Source organism: Leptinotarsa decemlineata, unplaced genomic scaffold (genome assembly GCF_025532065.1).
Source record: "Leptinotarsa decemlineata unplaced genomic scaffold, Ldec_3_MD MMD2_P_RNA_scaffold_2, whole genome shotgun sequence".
Classification (NCBI taxonomy): domain Eukaryota; kingdom Metazoa; phylum Arthropoda; class Insecta; order Coleoptera; family Chrysomelidae; genus Leptinotarsa; species Leptinotarsa decemlineata.
Window position 1 is genome coordinate 8447380 of NW_027412529.1, and position 21050 is coordinate 8468429.

The following is a 21050-nucleotide window of genomic DNA, read 5'->3' on the forward strand; positions in this document are numbered from 1 at the left end:
AGAAATCTTTAGCCATACCCCAGACAAGTATGTTCATGCTCATATGAGAGTAGGCCATAGCATAGTAGATGCTGAGCAGGCCGGATTCATCTAAACTTGGTTTCAGTTGCTTAAGGGCGTAGTAACCTTTATTCATTTTAGAGCAAGTGTGATCGACTTGCTTTTCCCAGTTTAAGTGAGAGTCTAGGTAGGTACCTAAAAATTTCACTTCAAAAGAACTTTGGTTATCATTTATGATCGAATTTACTGGGTTATCTCTACTAAAGTGAAACTTCAACGATACAGACTTGTTCGTGTTTAAAATAAGTTTGTTTCTTTGACACCATGCACTGAATATATCGATTATGATGTCTGATTTGCTGATGAGTTGTTCAACATTATTTCCAGAAACAGTTATGGTTATCCCTTTGGAAATTAAAACCCAGCATTTGAATAATCAATTTGAATACTTTTCGAAGTGAATTTGAAAAACTCATGAATTGAACTCAACTTCATTTCGTTAAAACTTGCATTTGCTGTAATAACCCAAATTGACGACCATTCCCCATTCTGTGTCGTTATTGTAATCTGTAGGATTAATAAAATGATATGCAGATGAATTCAAAAACGCTTTAGTGTCAGATTTCCACTATTTGTGCCCTTCTGCCTGTTTATTTCCCCCTATACAGTGTTTGATAGCCGCTACTTCTGCCTTGAACACATTTGCATTATGTCCCAGGCTGAGTGCGATTCTCAACTTTGCTCTGCCTCCGTATATAGGTACCCGCTCCCACTCCTTCTTGGGTCTTTGAGCCATCTGTATACCAAGTTTCTTCCGCTTTTACCGGTGGGCCGTTTTGCCAGTCCTCTCTACTTGGTATGATGATTTAGAAATCTTTTTGAAAGTTGTACTGCGGAACTGTGTTATCCACGGGCATTTCAAGAATTGGATCTGCCTTCAGTTCATTGTACAGTTTCAAGTATTCTGCACCATGTGACTGGCTCATTGGGGTGTGCCCCTGCCTGTGTGTCACCAGTCGAGCTTCTCTTTGTATGTAGATATGCAATGGCGGAAGTCCAAGTAGGACCTCAAGTGCTGCAGTTGGGGTCATTCTCATGGCTCCCGCGACACTTAGGCATGACAGCCTTTGTATGCTGCCTAATAGCCTAGCCGTACCTGATTGGTTTGTTCTTGTCCACAAAGTCACTACACCGTATGTTATCATGGGTCTCACTACCCTTGTATATAACCAGAGTGTCATTTTTGGGTTCCTGCACATTCTTCTGCAGAGTCCCAGGGTCATCTTCGCCTTTTGTACTGTTTTTTGGATGTGGAGGTTCCATGTGAGTCTGTGATCGAAAGTCACACCTATAAGTATTTGACTTCCGGGGCGACAGAGGGATCTCCACTTCAGTGAGTATTGGTGGTTTTAGTCCTCCCATCACTCTTTTTCTTTCCTTCTAAACAGAGGTGAAACACACTGTCTTCCGACAGTCCGAGTATCTGCATATGATAATTCAGACGACAGTGATCTGTGAGGAGTCCTGTTGGACATCTTAGTTCATCCCTACTGTAGTCCAACAACTGTTTGGAATCAAGCTTCGAAGGGTGAATGAACGCCTTGGAGTAAGCCAATCCTGAAATATTTTGCCAGAAGTCTTTAAATCTTCTTGCCATTCAGGTGTTCAATGTTTGTTTGTTTGCAAAACCTAAAGCGATGCTAATGACAAATTATGGTCCGATGAAGCTACTTGCAGCACACTCCTTTGCATTGCATTCCAGGCCCGTGTGGTCAAGAATCCAGACCAGAGACAATTTGTTAAGTCTTCCTATTGAGGAGATTTGTTTTTGGCAATGTGCTACCAATTTGCATGTTACTCCGTAGGAGCCAAGAGCTACCAACGCCGCTTGACTGCCCGAGAAAAATTGCATTGGCTTGTGTGTGATCCGTGTACACTTTATGGATATTATTTGGGTGTGTTTCAATAATTATTTTGAACCCATTCCTGATTCTTTATTGAATACCTAACAATCTAAGTTGCTGTTAAAATAATTATCATTATTATTGAATTTCGATTTTTCAGGTGCCTACAGAGTTGGTCACGCCGAAGATAACCACTATTTATGGGCATATTCAAACCATACCTTCCTCGACAAATACTCTGCTGAAGATATTACTGCCAGCAATCGTTTCAGAGCACTATTTACGAATTTTGCTAAATATTTGTGAGTTTATGTCCGACTGAACGTTGAATGCCAACATTACCTACTTTTCATTGTTATTAAAGTATTTGTTTTCAGAAACCCCACACCTAAAAGTGAGCCTCTTTTCGAAAACATCATTTGGCCAAAGGTGAAGCCACATGATTTTCAATACTTGGATATTAACGAAACCTTAACCATAAAGAGGAATCCCAAGGGAGATGTGTATCCAAAATGGGTGGACCTTTATGAAAAAATGGCCGTGAAACCGTTTGACACATACTGATAATATATACGAGTATATCTTTTATTTATTGAAGAGAAAATGTCAGATTTTTTCTGGAAATGTTCACTCTTCTTTATAAAAAGTATAGAAGGATTCCGTGTATAGAAAAATGTATGAAATATATTTAGAATCAACATAAAAATCTACGTATTCAAAAATTATGAAGTAATGTAAGCCTAGCATTTATGTTGGAACCGTGATAAATGGTAAGAGCGATATACTAGCGAAACAACATTGTTTCTTATGTAATTGTTTACATTGAAGCAACACTTTGAACGATAAGTGGTCTATGATTAATGATATAAGAGCGACGATAATCTAGGTTTAATCCAATTTTCTCTTCTCTTATGGAGGATGGATATAAAAGAGTTAATTGGTGGATTTCTTGCCAGGCTTTCACTGTTGAATAAAGTGCGGGGTGAAATTGATAACTATGCTTAAATAAAACTGTCGTATCAATTGTTTGAAAAGATTCTTGATATTTGCTGCCTTAGCTTCCACAGAGGTCATTTGATCTTGTAGCACATTTCTCGGTGGCCCCTTTTTATGTACCTCTTCTGTAAATTATTATATTTTGCAGCAAGTGAATATATCTACTTACAATTCACTATTAACTAACAATAATCAATTTCTCAATGCTACAATATATTGCGAAACAACATTTATTTTTTCCATTACATACATGTAGTGATGAGAACAGCGTATGAAAGCAAAGAATTGGTTTCCTCCAATCGTATTGTTCTCATCGTTGTTCTTGTCGCTTATCTCTGATCCAACATAAACGTACTCTTATAGCGGGTTTATGCAACAATACCCAACAATATTTCCTAAGAACTAAACTGCTGAACTGCTGAAATTCTATATAAATGAATAAATGTTCATCACTTTTCAATTTATTTTTCCAATCATTAGATATGATAGATACAAATTTGAAACTCCGGGATGAATACATCGTTTTTCTTTCAACATTTTCCACTCAGTCTCAATCGAGGACAAGTTGCAGTTTACGAACAGAAAAATAAATAATCTGACGAAGATGGGATGTTTTATTCTATGATGCAATTATTTTGTAGGACTGAAAATTCAGAGTTCAGTGTATCATTCTTTCATTAACATTTTTGACGTGGTCGAATACGAGGACAAGTCACAGTTTACTGGGACTGAAAATTCAAGTTTGAATATACCTAGTCATAATTGGGGACAAGTGACAGTTTACGAAGAAAATAATAAATCATCTAATCTGATTTATGATCTCACATTTTTGTAGCACTCAAAATTTAGTGTCCAGAACACTATCTCTCTAATAACAGTTTTCACTTGGTATGGAGAATGTTCCTCCTGACGAAAATCAAGTAGTTTTCATAAAAGAGCTCTAAAACAACGTATTTTGAACTTATCATTTCAACCTTTTTCTTTAAAAAATTATTTAAATACTTAAAAAAGAGAAATGAAATAATACATTCAACATTTGAAGGGATTCGTGTCTATTTCACCATTTGGCAACATCGGTTATAGCTAATAAAGGACAATGAATCTGCTACCTATATGAGACAAACTAAGATGACATATTTCAGAGGCGTGCTGTTCTGTTTACTTATGTTCCGAGTTTCGAGACATGTGTAATATATGACATTTTGTGCACCTAACCTATCTTCATCTATATAAATAAATAACAAAACAACTGTTGTTCATGTGGGTTGTGGAGGTGGTATTCAACTATAATTTATATTTTGCCTTAATTGTTGATTTATAAAGATAATTTTCCTTTTTCAAAGTAGAATATCTAGGTACGTATAAATTATTTCAACTTGATATAGGCACTGTTGCCAATATGCGAATTAGAAACAAATCCCTCTAAAAATTAAAACCCAACATTTGAAACATCAATTTGAATACTTTTCGAAGTGAATTTGAAAAATTCATGAATTAAACCAAACTTTATTCTGTTCAAACTTGCATTTGCTGTAATAACCCAAATTGAGGAACATTCCCCATTGGGGACAATTAATATTTACACTGATATTTTCAAGCCCTGAAAGTTGACTATTCAATGAATTCTACTTCTGCTAACATTTTTTACTCGTATTTAAATTTCACTAGTTGTAATGCAACAGTAAGGTTGTTGTGTATGTGTTTGTACGAAAGAAATGTTGGATTAATTCCACTTCAGAGGTTCAGTTTTAACTTTCAGTTCATCATGTCATAAAACATTTATGAAATCATTTATTCAACAAAAAAGAGTTAATTTAATTCCCAGCCAGTATCAAAAATATTACCATTTTTTGACGCTAATGGAACCTACCCAAGAGATTGAAATTGTCATATCCTAGTCGGGTAGCTCCAGTAGCCAAGACCATAAAAGTTAAAGGAAAGGAGAAGAAGTAAATCACGTGACTGTGACCGTTGATTTGATGATTCAATTTGTTAATTTGAATGTTGAATTTTAACCGTGAAAGTGGAAATTTTGAAAGTCTAGTTAGTCCAGTTTAGCATAATAATTGTGGTTTCATTACTCGGGAAATATTACATCACAAAGAGCAAAATGGAAAATAAAAAGAACGTTATTCAGACAAGTACGTCTTCAGAAAGTAAAGACAGCAGTAAAGACAAGAGTGAAAATTCGAAAAAGTATCATTTCTATAGAAAGCCTTCTATTAAGAAAAAAGCCCCAGAGGTTAAACAAACTCGAACGAGCATGAAAAGAATGTTACAAGCCAACCCTTTGTTGAAATACGAAATGGAAGGTATTCCATTACCTGTTGCATGCCATTTGAGTCAAAAAAATTCTCAAAATAACCTCGACAATGCACCCAGAAGAAATGTCGAAGTAACTGCAAGTGCAAATACAAAACTAAACATTGGATCAAAACCATGCACCATTATAAAATTGGCTGGCAACGAACCAAATCCGAATGCTAAACATATGAGCTTAAACTCAGAAAGGCTCTCGTCAGTCGATTTCAATTCAACCAACCAAATTCTATCCTCAACAATACTTGAAACTAATAGTTCGCAAAAGAATGAACCCAAACAAATGTCACAGCCAAAAACCTTGATAAATCCTATGAGTAAAGAAGTCATCAAACATCCACTGAGTAAAATGAGCAAAAACTCTTCAAACCTTAAGCAGAAGGTGATGAATCAAGGTGTGAGAAGGTCCAAAAGTCTAGTTTCAAATGGGGAACCGAAACATCTCAGAAGATCCCTTTCTGCCCAGCATTTTGATCGCAAAAATGGTAAGGCAAAAATAATTAATTTATAGGTTTATCCAGCCAGGAATGATTGATACATCTGAAAAAGATTTTTTGTTGTTTTTTTTTATTTGAAAAAAAAATTACCTTTTTGTTCTGCAGAACCAAAAATGTAAAAATATTCCTTTAAAAAGTGGTACCACTTTTTGTAATGTTGAACAATCAGAATTGTGTTTGAAATTGAAAGGGGTAAGTATAGTTTTGGAAAAGAAAAGTTTTGGCCTTCTACTTCTCTATCTTCATACAAAATAATGTGAGAATCTCCTATGAACAACAAATCTTTGCATAGAGTTCATTTTGAAATTAATTGCTTTCATCCTTTCATTGGGAGATTACCACATTTTTTGTTTGATGGAGAAGCAGAAAGCTGAATCCTATTTTCCCCATTGTGTTATTTCCTCAGCTAACAAAACCACATATAGCAAGTTCATCATGTGGTTCCTACACAACTGTTAAACCAATTAAAAAGAACCTCTATCAAAGTAGAAGAAACAACACGACATAAAAAAAGTAATATGTAGTTTATTTTTTATTCCTCAACTTTTTTCTGGGTTCTGTTAACCTTTAGTTTATGATAATGAATTATGATTTTTCTGGTGATGTTAACTCTACAACAGTTGGTTGTACCCATCAAATATAATATGGCACAATGCACTGGTTCTTGACCTGAATGAAAAAAATTGTCCTTGTAAATTATGTAAAGAAAAAGACTCCAAATTAAGATTGCTTTTATATAGTTTTATTCAAAGTGGTGTTGACAACCTAAGAAAGAAACGTTCTTGTTATTCTTACTTTTTCAGCAAGAAAACCTCAAACTGAAAAATTGTCTTTTTCCTGATTCCTAATTGTATTTGTATTGTGTATTAATTTTTATTTAAATAACTTTGTGCTTCACACTGATAATCATCACTTTGGAAGAAAGGACTTACCGGCCTTGAAATTCTGAAAGAGTGATTGAAGTTATTATTACGGATTTGAAACACCATATCATATGTTATCTATCTAGTCTCTGGTTCACTCAAAATACAGTCTTGGATGAGTCCACCAATGGATTAATCTATTGTTCCTTTCAAAACTTCAAAGAAGCAAAATTTAATTTCTGTATCAAGCATGAATAGAACTGTTATTTTCTGATTAATATCTTTGTTTGACCAGACACAAAAACTTCCTTCGGCCTAAAATTAAACAAATATACAAAGAGAGATGGAGCAAAACTTGACTCATCTTCATAAAAATTGCATCTAGTATTTTCTATTTCATGGGACTATTCATCAACTTTGGAAAATTGGTCGAATTCGTGAAAAGATTTTCTTGTAGAATATTTTGTCATTATTGCTTTTATTTATATCATATGTGCAATCACTGTTCATCTTTCTTTCCCATTTATTTGTTCTTGTTCAGTGTTCTAGAGGTGGTCGTAGTTTCAACCAATATTGTTTACATCAGTCTGCTTGTTTTTTTTATTTTGAGTTTATTAAAGAATTTGTTAACCCTGATATTGATTTCCAGACAATGAAACCTGCTAGTATCTCTGGAAATCAATGTTCTCTTGAAAGGTCATTAATTAACATATTTACATTTTGACTGTTTTCCTAGAAATAATATTGTATTGATTGTGATTTATAAATCCACCTATTTTGCCAGAATTAATCATTTATCTAATTAAGTTTTAACATATCTCAATATTTTACCTGTTTCCTAGAAGTACTTTACCTAATTGTTTATTCAAAGTCTACCAGCTTTACCAGATTTAATTATTTATCTAATGAGTTTTGTTATTACTTGTGTAAAGTAAGTACATTTTTACTTATCATTTTAACAAATTTTGACTATTCAAGGTGCGAGCAAAGCTCAAATTGAGGAAAGTGACAAAAATGTAAAGCCAGCCCAATCTTTAGAGAATATGAGGATGCCAGACCAAGGAACTTTGAAACATACAATATCACCCATAGCAGAAATTAGCCAGGAGGGTAATTTAACTTTCAAAACTCCTTCTGCATATAAAAGGCGTAGTGTATTTAGATTAACTCCACAGTCTTCTAACTTGAGTAGAAGGTAAGTGAACTTTGATAAAAACCATTGTAAATGAGACATTAGAAAATCATTATTTTCGGGAAAGAAAGTCTTTGGCCTTCTACTTCTCCATCTTGATAAAAAAAAATGTTTAAATCTTCCAAAGATACACCTGAATTGAAGGAATCAAGACATATTTCTCAAAATAATAAAATAAATATATAAAAAAATATTACATACATATATACCCACTAGAGATATATGTAATTCATTTTGTTGAAGTATAAATCTTCCACTCTCATATATTTATGATTTCCAATTGACTTTATTGACTTATTATTTTTGACTATTTTGATAAGTATTGTGCATTCAATGTCTCCAAAAATGATTTAATTTTTTGAGAAATTCTCTGGGTTAGCGTGAACAAACTATAGGAAACCATATACACACACTCAGAATCTTTAGTATTCCTTGTTGACAAAACACATCTTTGTGACTATCTCTATATCCAAGTCTCCATAGAGTTCTTATGGCTAGTTTTTGCTGGACAAATACTTTGCTTAATAAGCATTCTAGCTGCTGAGAGTGTCAAAATTATTTTCACTCTCCTTATATATTATTGATTCAGTTTCTTGCTCAAGCTGTTTTATGTGACTTCCAATGTAGTTTTGAGTTCATGTATATTCCAAGCAATTTTAGTGATTTTTCTTTTGTATTGTTCTTGTGTATCAAGATTAGGGTTTGTAATATTTCATTATATAGCAGGAGTAAATTTGCAGAGAATCAATTATAAGCTTTGGGTAGAAGTAACTCTGCCTGTTGTTTTAGATCACTTTCAGTTTCATCTTTTGTTGGAATAAGGTGTCATTTGTATATGCACTTGCCGTGACAAACGTGACATTTTTAATAAGATCTAGTATTAATGATGGAACCTTGGGGCACTCATTGAATCAGTAGAATTGTCTAAGAGATTGATTTGTTCCACTATGTTGTTTGGAGACGCTTTGACAGATTTGATTCAAGTTATTTATAGGAAATCCCTCTACCCCCATAATATTACAGTTTCTTCGTTAAAATATAATGATCGATGGTATTGCGGACTCCCACTTTTCGGACAATATATATCGTTGCAGGAACTGGACTAATCTTAAAACTCTCAAATCTTCGATATTACCAGTAGAATTGATATAGTTCTGAGAAATTAGGATTGATTCAATTTCTTTTTTATCCGCCTAAGAAAAATATCGAATATATTTCACCTTTTTTGTGAAGCTATGATAAAAAATTTGTTCAGGAAAAGTTCCATACATAAACTTCATATTCAGCACATCATATTCTCCTCTAATAAAAACATTCCGCATGGATCCATTGTTAAATTTCCGGAGATACCTCTTGATGATGATTTAAAGTGGAATAGTCACATAAACCATTTTTGCAATAAACTTTCAAGCGAACTATTTGCTGCGTAAACTGAAAAATATTGTGGACAAAGATGTGCTAGTGACTACATACCGGTAGACAACTGTTTCAGCCTATTGGGCATCGTCAGTACCGGGCAGGCGGTCCTCGATTGAAGACAAAATGTGAATAATCAAGAAAAGTACTTAAAAAATAACTTCGTAAACGCAAGCGAGACATAAGTAGAACCAACTATTGGTGTGACACCCAAGTCAAATTGCCATGTTTTTATGTCAGTGTTAGTGGTTTGACCAATCAACCGACAACTGCGGTAGCAGAAATTCGGGAAGCTAACCTGAAATGTCATCGGAAAACAAATCCACATGTTTCTAGAAATGATATGAAACCAGTGGCTCTTAAATTGAAATCAATGTGGGGGTGATCAAAGTAGTACTTATCTATTTATCTTTTGATTTTCATGGAATTATTTTCCAGCAGCTTGCCTGCATTAACTTTTGTCGATTTCATATCATTTCTAGAAACGTGGATTTGTTTTCCGATGATATTTCAGGTTAGCTTCCCAAATTTCTGCTACCGCAGTTGTCGGTTGATTAGTCAAACCACCAACACTGACATAAAGACTTGGCAATTTGACTTGGGTGTTACACCAATAGGGGGTTCTACTTATGTCTTGCTTCCGTTTACACAGTTATTTTTATTAAGTACTTTTCTTGATTATTCACATAATATATATATATATATATATATATATATATATATATATATATATATATATATATATATATTATGTGAATAATCAAGAAAAGTACTTCAACTAGTCTAGTTGAAAAAACCAGACATCACCAGAAGATGGCAAATGAGACTTTGCCGAAACGTTGTGAAAATAATCCTTATGGGGAGAAAATACACAGAACACGGAGCGAAACCCGAGAAAACAGCTCATCATACTTTATCCGTGAGAATCTTCGAGTTAACATATATATATATATATATATATATATATATATATATATATATATATATTTTCAATAGTCAATAAAGTTTACTTTACTTTATTTTATATAATAATAATAATAATAATCGTCTTCATTGTTTTCCAGCTGTAGTTACATACACATATTTAAATAAATTACTAACTTAAATTAACTAAATTAAATAATTGCTAACTGGGTTAGCACAAGTGCTACTGAGTTGTTCTCCACTCAATCAATTTATTCTTCGATGTCTCATTATTATTTAATAATGAAGTTTACAGTAAGGATTTTTGTGAATATGATATAACTCTCTTTCACAATTATGATTGAAAATCTGTAGTAATATTTTTCATGGAATATAAAATGTTTCACAATTGAATAACTTATGAAAGTTATAACCTTTGATGACTATGTCATCAGAATTATTTTTACAAGCTTTCACAGTAAGTCAGCCGCCAATCTTCTTCAATAATATTGCTTAAAACATCATTATTTTTGGAATTACAACTGATTTGGTTGCCCTAAACGAGATTATTCACTGAAGGATAAATAATCAAGACAAAATTATGCATTGTGATCATGAAATGATCAATTGTGTTCTGGTGGTGTTTCATTATTAAAAGGTGAAAGAAGTATTCTATATATTCTTTTCAAATTAGGCCTTCCTTAAAATCATGAAAATTCTTCAAACAACCTTCACAAGTGATTTCCATTTTTCTCATACTTCCGTTTTTCAAACACCCACTGACAAATAGTCTCATCATTAATTTGTATTGTAAAAAAAGTCGAATTTCATGAATATCATAATGCCATTATATAAAAACATAAAAGGCAACAAGATAACGAATAAGGTAAAATAATCAGTCCCTTGTCACTAGTGTTTTTTTTATTTGAAATCAGAAATGTAGTCAGCAAATGATAATATCTCTGTACATGATGAATTTTCTGTTCCAGATCGATATATCATCCTTCGAATGATCTTCCATCATTGGAAGAGCTTCAGAAGAGATTGAACGATTGGCTAGTTAAGAGAGGTAAGAGCATCAGCATGTTTTCTCATTTGAAGCATTTCCAGTCGCCGGCAGTGATAACGGAGGAAAACAAGGAGAATATAGAAGATAATTATGTTCCCAACAAAGGTAGTTATGAAGATCTGATGATAGTTCCATCTGAAGATTTGGATGATGGAGCCAAAAATAATAAGCCTGATAACCAGAACTTGGAGCATGTGGCCAAGGCTGCATTGGTAGATTTGAATAATTTGATAAGAGAAGTAAGTAAATTTTCTTAATCAATTGTTTGTAATTGACTGTGTTTTTTTTTAAATTAAACATGTATCACTTGAATTGGTTTCAAAGTTGATTATTTCAATACGTGAGAAATTTAAAAAAATCTACAACTAATGTTGAAAGGTATTTAGTGACAATCTGGCATGAAACTTATAGCAGGGGAGCCCACGATGCAAAATGGGGATTTACTTGAGCGTCATTGAGATATATTAGGTTGCAAAGCTTAGATGATAAGAAGAAAAAAATGTTATATAATACATACCTTTCCATCGGTGGAGGGAAGCGGCTATAGATTTTTAAATATGTAAAAAAATGCTGTTGCATGGACATACTTGAACGCGTCAGATATTGATAGCATCAATGTCCTACGTATTTTTAATAATGTTGGTATGTTAATCTGATCGTTTGCATGATGTGGGTGGTTGTATGTAAGGGTTAAAAGTGAAAAAAAAAAAAATTAATCGAGCGCGTCAGATTTTCTAAGGAGGTGTTAAGTGCAACAAAAAAAAGCTCCCATTCAATAATCTGACGATTTCGATCTAACGCAAACTCGCGGCCATTATTTTAATGTTAAAAAAAAATTCGCCATTTTGAAATACTCAAGCGCGTCAGATTAAGATGTATATGGTTCATCTTTATGTTTTAGACATGCTATCTCAAAAAATCTGACGATTATCTAGAGGGATTTGCTTAATCTGACAAAATCAATATTTTTTTTTAAAATTTTTCAATTCATTGAACTTAATCAATTGAAAAGCTCAGGAAATAGCATGCAAATAAATAAGTGCATGTTTTTTAAGTAGAATACTTGTATTTATAAGAAAATAATTTTAAAAAAATGCTCAAAAAAATTCAATTTTTCATAATCAATTGATTAATTAATGAAGAAAAGAGAAATGAAACTTTCTATATTTTTTACCACTTTTATTTGTAACTAACGTTACTGCAGTTTCGTCCTATAAGGACATTTTCAAACTCATATATTGTATAAGTTTGAAAATTTCCTAATATATTGTATAAGTTTGAAAATGTCCTTATAGGACGAAACTGCAGTAACGTTAGTTACAAATAAAAGTAGTAAAAAACATAAAAAGTTTAACTTCTCTTTTCTTCATTATGATTTCCTACTACGTAGTAATGGCTACATCCACCAATTAATTGATTAATTATTCATCATCTTCATCACGAACGAGTCTCTGTGATCAGCTGTGATGGCGTCATGGCAACAGAATTCAGAGTGGGAACGGAGTGAGAGAGTAATAGATAGAGAAAAAGTGAATAGAGAATAGAGGAATAGAAACTCGGAGAGGGAAATATATAGGTATCACACAGCTGCACACATTAAACTTCATTGACGAATTTTTGTTATTTCGGCTTGCGGAAAACGTCAGATTATATATTTTTCGTTATCCTTGAATTATTTCCTTCAAAATAAAAAAAAATTAGCTACGCTCGAGAATGTCGAAGTGACGTTATTTTTTACAACTTTGCTGCCCTTCCGCTTCTTTACGTCACTCTCAAATTGTCAGATTACTGGAATATACACTTTTTAGCAGGTAATTAACTCACCCTACCTTGCACTGACGCGCTCGACAATTACTGATGATCAATTTTTCTTTTACTAATCTGATCCTTTATCCCTCACAGCCGGCCTTATATATGGGGCTCATATTTGGTGGAGGTACTTAACCGGGTACAAAGTATCCCCCTGTATATTAATCTGCCGTGCTTTAGTAAATCCCGAAATCCCCGCTTGGGCTCCCCTATTATTATACTCATTGTTAGCAATTTATTCCAGTAATTTCAAATTTACTTGGGAAATATAATTTTGCTTGTCATGATAACGCTTTTGAATTTTCGAAAGATTATTATAATTTAATATGGTGGAGTGTTTAAATTCATTAAATTCAAATGTAATTGGGTAAGATGGTATATCAAAATTCCTGACTCCTAGAAAATCGTTGAAGTTTTAGCTAACCCCAAAGTATGAAAACCAGTAGATTTTTGTAATCTTAGCCCTATGAGTATTTACATACTCCAAACTACTTGATATAACTGAAAAATGAAATATCTGATTCAGTATCACTGATGATATTGTTGTTGCCACTGACCAAGGTCATCCAAGAAAATTTACTTGATTACTGCACACTGTTTGATACATTAGATTACCTTCTTCTGATAGAAGCTTTTGCTATATGTGTTTGATGATTCAACAGCAACTTTCTCTTATTGAGTTACTTTACTGGTTGTACTCGAAATGTGGGAGTTGAAAGTCTAGTCGATTAACTTGTGAATTCGATGTCCCTCATGGGTTGATTTTTGGCCCATTACTGTTTACAATCTAAATATCTGATTATGGCAAATATGTGAAAGATTGTATCCTCTATCAGTATGCTGATGACACATAAATGTTTATCAACTTCAATATTATTCTCGTGCATTACGCTTTAACAAAAATGAACAACACATCAACACTAGTTGATATATCTTTTGCCCATAATTTTGAATTGACTTTCAATTGTTCGAGAAAACTAAATCGAGATTAATCATGAGGTCACAGCTACCACAGATCAATCTAAAAGTCTGTGGTTATGAATTATGTCCAAATTAGCATATTGTGATCGTATTTATGGTTCAACTCTCATGAGTCGTAATGTGATAAAAATCCAATGAATCCAGAATTCACGTTTCAGATTTTCTCTGGAAATAAGAAATTTAAACCACATAACCAATACCTTTTTTTGAATTTAAGAATGAAATTACTGCGAAAAGGGGTATATTTTTACGGAGAATAATTTTTTTTTGTGGAAGTCTTCTGAAAAAAGAAGAAAGCAACCTATTTCCAAAAATTAACTCTCAACAAAGATGTGTCTATCATGTTAAGAAGAATTTTTCATACACAAACTGGAAGAAAAAGTACTCTCCAAACAACTACTTTCATAAAATCATTAAATTAAGAAAAAGTGTGGGGGTCTATGAGCAGAAGATGGGATTGTTGCTTCCGAGCGGGGGTTAGTCATTTTCAACGATTCTTGTAGATTCAGAAACATTACATGTGATGAATATTACCGGAGTTTTTTCCCAACACCAAATCGTTATTTTTACACCTCGACACGTGTTTCGATCACCAAGTGATCATCTTCAAGAGGAAGATAAAACTAATAACTACTCAGAACTAAAGCTACTTATACTAATCAGGTACATCATACAGGTAGGTAATCAGTAATACCACCCATACAAGTGTACCACCCTAAATTAATTTTACAATTGGCATTTCTATTATTTACAATATGTCCTTATGTATGTTTAAATGTTACAGCTATATATAGAACAATTTTCAGCTATATAAAATTAGTTTCACAATATTGCCTATCTAAATATATTTACAATGTGTCTTTTTTGTAGTAATCAGTAAATCCAACAATATTATTTCAACAAGCTATATAGTATGCTATTTGGTATTGGTCCGTTATCGTTATTCATAATATTATTATGTTTACTTATTTCCACACTCTCATAGGCATCTAGTTGCCTGTTTTTATTAACTTGTCTAACTAATCTTAAAGAACTGAGGTCTATGGAATGGTTTTGTTGCAAAATATGATGGGCGACTGCTGATTTTTCAGGTCTTCCATATTTTAAGTGTGCTATGTGTTCCTTATATCTCACTTTAATAGATCTTTTTGTCTGTCCATAATATTTTGCATCGCAGTCCTTACATTCAATTTCGTAAATTCCAGACTTTTCCGAATTCTCGACTTTGTCTTTTGGACTTCCCAAAAGGTTCTGCAGTGTATGACTTGTTTTAAAAACCACCTTCATACCTAGTCCCTTGTAAATCTTTCCAAAGTTCTTCGTATATTGGTTGTATGGAACTGAGATGTATTTATCTTGGTTTTTGTCCTTTCTGAAAGTCGATATTTCGTTCATTCTTAACCTAAACTTCTTTTTCCTAATTATGTCATCTACAATACCCCTCGGGAAACCGTTAGTGGCTGCTATTTCCTGTATTGTACGTTTTTCTTTTGTGAACCTATCATGTGTTAGAGGGAAAGTCAAAAGACGATGCACCAAAAAATTCAACCCAGCACGTTTGTGCTGTCCACAGTGATGTGAATTGTCAGGAATATACCTGTACGTGCTTGTTTCTTTTCTAAATATATCGTATTCTATCCCTCCATCTTTGCTCCTCATTACCAAAACGTCAAGAAATGGTAGTTGTCCCTTATTTTCTACTTCATACGTGAATTTTATTGATGGACATCTATTATTTAAAAAGGAAACAAAGTCCTCGATATTCGATTTTTTGGTATCGAATACCGCGAAAATATCATCCACACACCTTAGCCAAATCCTAGGAAAATACTTTGACTCTTCTTTAGTTTCCATTTCGAATCTGCTCATGAACAGGTCTGCCAGGTAGGGGGACAGGGGATTTCCCATGGCCGTTCCTTCCTGTTGTTCATTAAAGCAACCTTCTACCTGGAAACGATTTTGTTTCATACACAAATTGGTAAGAGAAACGAATTCATCGATTTCGTTGTTATTGAAATTATTTTTCTCTAGTAGTTCCCTGAGGTATTGCAAGGTCTGTGGAATTGGGACGCTAGGAAATAATGAACTAACATCAAAAGAAACCAAAATCTCACCTTCTTGCAGAACCATGTTTTTTGTGTGTTGTATGAACTCTAAAGAGTTTTTTATACTAAAACCTGGTTCCGCAATAGACAAGGTTTCAAATTCCTTAGTGAGCCACTTCGCTATTTGGTAGGTAGAAGCTCCAATAGCTGACACGATGGGGCGCATTGATTTTCCCGGTTTATGGATTTTTGGGAGGCAATATAGTTTCGACACCGTTGGGTTGGAAACTTGTAACTTCCGTTTCAGTTGAGAGGTAAGTATGTTGTCGCATTTCTTTAGGACGTCTTTTACTTCTGCAATCATCTTTGGTAACGGGTTTCTGGACAATTTCGCATACGGTCCGTTGGTAATGAGAGTATTGACCCTTTCGTAGTAGTCCGATTTATCCAGAATTACTACTTTGTTACCTTTGTCGGCTTTCAAGTAAAAAACTTTCTTGTCTTTCAATCGTTTGATAAGTTTCTTTTGGTTTTTCTCGTTGTTTATTGAATGCTTCCGAAGGGAATTTATTGAATGCTTATTTATATATTGAATCGATTCAATATATGCCCGATTCCTCGAAGGGACTAGTTCGAGAAAAGGTCAGGAATCAAATCTCTAAGAACATGATAACAGATAAACGGAAGCATTCAATAAACAACGAGAAAAAACAAAAGAAACTTATCAAACGATTAAAAGACAAGAACGTTTTTTACTTGAAAGCCGACAAAGGTAACAAAGTAGTAATTCTGGATAAATCGGACTACTACGAAAGGGTCAATACTCTCATTACCAACGGACCGTATGCGAAATTGTCCAGAAACCCGTTGCCAAAGATGATTGCAGAAGTAAAAGACATCCTAAAGAAATGCGACAACATACTTACCCCTCAACTGAAACGGAAGTTACAAGTTTCCAACCCAACGGTGTCGAAACTATATTGCCTCCCAAAAATCCATAAACCGGGAAAATCAATGCGCCCCATCGTGTCAGCTATTGGAGCTTCTACCTACCAAATAGCGAAGTGGCTCACTAAGGAATTTGAAACCTTGTCTATTGCGGAACCAGGTTTTAGTATAAAAAACTGTTTAGAGTTCATACAACACACAAAAAACATGGTTCTGCAAGAAGGTGAGATTTTGGTTTCTTTTGATGTTAGTTCATTATTTCCTAGCGTCCCAATTCCACAGACATTGCAATACCTCAGGGAACTACTAGAGAAAAATAATTTCAATAACAACGAAATCGATGAATTCGTTTCTCTTACCAATTTGTGAATGAAACAAAATCGTTTCCAGGTAGAAGGTTGCTTTAATGAACAACAGGAAGGAACGGCCATGGGAAATCCCCTGTCCCCCTACCTGGCAGACCTGTTCATGAGCAGATTCGAAATGGAAACTAAAGAAGAGTCAAAGTATTTTCCTAGGATTTGGCTAAGGTATGTGGATGATATTTTCGCGGTATTCGATACCAAAAAATCGAATATCGAGGACTTTGTTTCCTTTTTAAATAATAGATGTCCATCAATAAAATTCACGTATGAAGTAGAAAATAAGGGACAACTACCATTTCTTGACGTTTTGGTAATGGTTTGGTTTGTGCTGTCACATCACTGTGGACAGCACAAACGTGCTGTGTTGAATTTTTTGGTGCATCGTCTTTTGACTTTCCCTCTAATACATGATAGGTTCACAAAAGAAAAACGTACAATACAGGAAATAGCAGCCACTAACGGTTTCCCGAGGGGTATTGTAGATGACATAATTAGGAAAAAGAAGTTTAGGTTAAGAATGAACGAAATCTCGACTTTCAGAAAGGACAAAAACCATGATAAATACATCTCAGTTCCATACCACCAATATACGAAGAACTTTGGAAAGATTTTAAAGGAACTAGGTATGAAGGTGGTTTTTAAAACAAGTCATACACTGCAGAACCTTTTGGGAAGTCCAAAAGACAAAGTCGAGAATTCGGAAAAGTCTGGAATTTACGAAATTGAATGTAAGGACTGCGATGCAAAATATTATGGACAGACAAAAAGATCTATTAAAGTGAGATATAAGGAACACATAGCACACTTAAAATATGGAAGATTTGAAAAATCAGCAGTCGCCCATCATATTTTGCAACAAAACCATTCCATAGACTTCAGTTCTTTAAGATTAGTTAGACAAGTTAATAACAACAGGCAACTAGATGCCTATGAGAGTGTGGAAATAAGTAAACATAATAATATTATGAATAACGATAACGGACCAATACCAAATAGCATACTATATAGCTTGTTGAAATAATATTGTTGGGTTTACTGATTACTACAAAAAGACACATTGTAAATATATTTAGATAGGCAATATTGTGAAACTAATTTTATATAGCTGAAAATTGTTCTATATATAGCTGTAACATTTAAACATACATAAGGACATATGGTAAATAATATAGAAAGGGCAATTGTAAAATTAATTTAGGGTGGTACACTTGTATGGGTGGTATTACTGATTACCTACCTGTATGATGTACCTGATTAGTATAAGTAGCTTTAGTTCTGAGTAGTTATTAGTTTTATCTTCCTCTTGAAGATGATCACTTGCTGATCGAAACACGTGTCGAGGTGTAAAAATAACGATTTGGTGTTGGGAAAAAACTCCGGTAATAGTCATTACTACACCAAAGGTTCCAAACAGTATATCACAATTACATGTGATATTATTGTTATTATCGAAATTCTTTTTCGCTACCTATCATCTTCGAAACAAAGCGCCCTATAAAAAATCATCAGAGGACAAAATATCCCTATGAATATCCAAGGAATAGTCTCTAAAATTTTTGCCGCATGTTTAATAAACACCCTGTATATGAATAGTTCTTGTGTACATTTCCGGTATAAACCATTGTAAATTCTTGGAAATAATATGAGCCTTTATTATTAATAAAAAAAAAAAATTGAAAAGACGTCAGCTTTCTTCATCAAAAGTAAATAATTGGTGCCTCAAAAGTTGCAGTCAAAATAAAACGTATCAAAATAATGGATTAGTTAAAAAAATTGTTTTTCCATTAACCTGCAGATGACAACCCTTAGACGTCAAAACTTGGGGGAGTTAATAACAAGATCTTACACTTCAATGTATTCTTAGCATAAATGTTCGAGAAACGCCAGTAATTTTTTCATTTTATCTTCACAGGGTTACCCAGTTAATCAATGTGAAGGTTGGCTTGAAGTTATCAAAAAGAAATATAGTAAACTACAAGAGGAACCAGAATATTGGGAATGTCGGGCTTCTATCGAACAGTCTAGAGGCAACATTACTAGTGCAGTTGAATGTTACAGAACAGCAATTGTACAGGGGGCAGAGGTATGTTATTTATTTATTGAATGTTGAAACATATTTTTGATATATTTTTTGGGTGATTCTGTAGGTTCAGGAAGTTGACAAATCTCTTGATATTCTCCTGCAAAAGTTCAGTCTTCTAAACTTGAGTACAGAAAATTTGGAAAACGAAAAAATTACTAGGGAGAGAGCAAGAATTGTACAAGATGCTAGGAATGTCTTCAAGTCTTCTATTATTAAATTTGCTGTTCAAGAGAAGAAACTGAGAAAGTAAGTATAAATTGTGATATTGGTACTGAAATGTTAATCAAGGAATTCCAGGAATGACACAGAACCCAAGCTGGTGGCTACCCCTGTACGCAGAAGCACCCGTCTTTCGCGTTCTGCCTACACCTGCACCCCAGGAGTCAAGGTTTGTTCTTCTCTGAGGGAACTGGAAAGTCCGGAGAGAATGAATCTGGATTTCAGAAAAAATAGTGCCTTTGTTTAGCTTATACCAATGTTGTTTTATATTTTACTGTTAATTTCATGCAGCTTCAACAGGTTGGAATATAACAACCAACTCAATCATTTCTTTGAGTACATTTATACATATTTTAGCCAATTGTACTAATTGCTTTTCAGTGTGTTTTTATATTGGTGTAATTGATATTTGACATGGGTTACTGTCATGAAAGAATATTGTGTTCTGTGATATGAAGCATCTCGACAGTTTTGGCAGGAACAACTGTTCACATCAGCAAAATTAAAAAAAGCAACTTGGATTTGAAGCTTATTAACTTTGTAATCTCAAGTGTTAGGGTCTAGATCTTCATTTCTTTAATTTTGTATTAAGCTCAAATAACCCAGTGACCATTCTTACCTGAAATGAAAATGTTTTGCTAAGGTCTGAAGTAAATTCTGTTAGAATTTTTTATTTAGATGCTACTGACCTAGTATATTTTTGTTCTTTATATTTTATTGGCAACCTCTGGCTGTTTTTTATTTATTGTTTCAACATTTTTAATATATAACCTTAACAAAAAAAGCTATAATGGTATTATTTTGATTAACCCTGTGTGGTATTCACGGTCTGCTATTTCATTTTATTTTTCCATACAGACGTGGAGCTTGATTACATGGAAATACTTATTCTCAACTCTACGAGGTATGTTCATGAAATAACAAGAATTTTTGAAGTTCATGATGAAATGTTCAGCTGTATTCATTGTTTGCTTTGTCTGTGGCAGCTGCTAAGGTTAGATGTGTCAAGAGCTCGGCGATTTTCGGTTGTTAGAATGTATATCAAATTTTGCGAAAAAAATTACACAAACAGTAACAAATTGTGTGAAATGTTAACAAAGGCTGATGGTGAGTCACCTAGGAGTAAAACAGGAGTTTACATGTGGTACAGGTATTTCTAAAATGCCCGTGAAGACGTTGACGAAGACGAACGCTCCGGACATCCAAGAACATCAACAACCAATGAAAACGTGGACAAAGTGCAAGAAATGGTTATGAACGATCTGATAGTTGGCGTAAAGCATTCCAAAAAAACGCCCGGGTTTATCAAAAAACAATTCACGGCTTTTGCACCTCGATAATGCACCTGCTCACACTTAATTGATTGTTTGTGAATTTCTGATCAAATACAATACTATAACGATGCCCCTGCCTTCGTATTTGCCAAACATGGCTCCGTGTG

General features: G+C 33.8%; 2 protein-coding genes across 3 annotated transcripts in view; both read left to right on the forward strand.

The window, feature by feature from the left end:
- LOC111511648 (juvenile hormone esterase) overlaps positions 1-3503 on the forward strand; it is a 38283-nt gene extending 34780 nt beyond the window's left edge. Inside the window, exons 10-11 of the mRNA XM_074182895.1 lie at positions 2065-2206; positions 2282-3503. Coding sequence (XP_074038996.1) covers positions 2065-2206; positions 2282-2468 — 329 coding nt within the window. The 3' untranslated portion in view covers positions 2469-3503. The remainder of the gene's footprint in view (positions 1-2064; positions 2207-2281) is intronic.
- A 658-nt stretch (positions 3504-4161) lies between these two features.
- On the forward strand, positions 4162-19975 carry LOC111511647 (uncharacterized). Of its 2 annotated transcripts, none has more exons than XM_074182884.1 (6): positions 4162-5704; positions 7558-7774; positions 11080-11398; positions 19220-19390; positions 19455-19636; positions 19679-19975. In XM_074182884.1, the coding sequence occupies exons 1-6, from the start codon at positions 5011-5013 to the stop codon at positions 19854-19856; spliced, it is 1761 nt and encodes a 586-aa protein (XP_074038985.1). In that variant the 5' UTR covers positions 4162-5010; the 3' UTR covers positions 19857-19975. The 2 variants fall into 2 exon arrangements, with proteins under 2 accessions (XP_074038985.1, XP_023023447.2); XM_023167679.2 differs by having other exon boundaries at positions 4562-5704; positions 19688-19975.
- Positions 19976-21050: the final 1075 nt, after the last annotated feature.

What these genes read in the sequence shown, in the direction of transcription:
- LOC111511647 (XM_074182884.1), top strand. Translation starts at nt 5,011, where the DNA reads ATGGAAAATAAAAAGAACGTTATTCAGACAAGTACGTCTTCAGAAAGT. An exon ending in GCATTTTGATCGCAAAAATG is followed by an intron (nt 5,705 to 7,557) that starts GTAAGGCAAAAA and finishes TGACTATTCAAG; the next exon opens with GTGCGAGCAAAGCTCAAATT. An exon ending in CAATTGTACAGGGGGCAGAG is followed by an intron (nt 19,391 to 19,454) that starts GTATGTTATTTA and finishes GTGATTCTGTAG; the next exon opens with GTTCAGGAAGTTGACAAATC.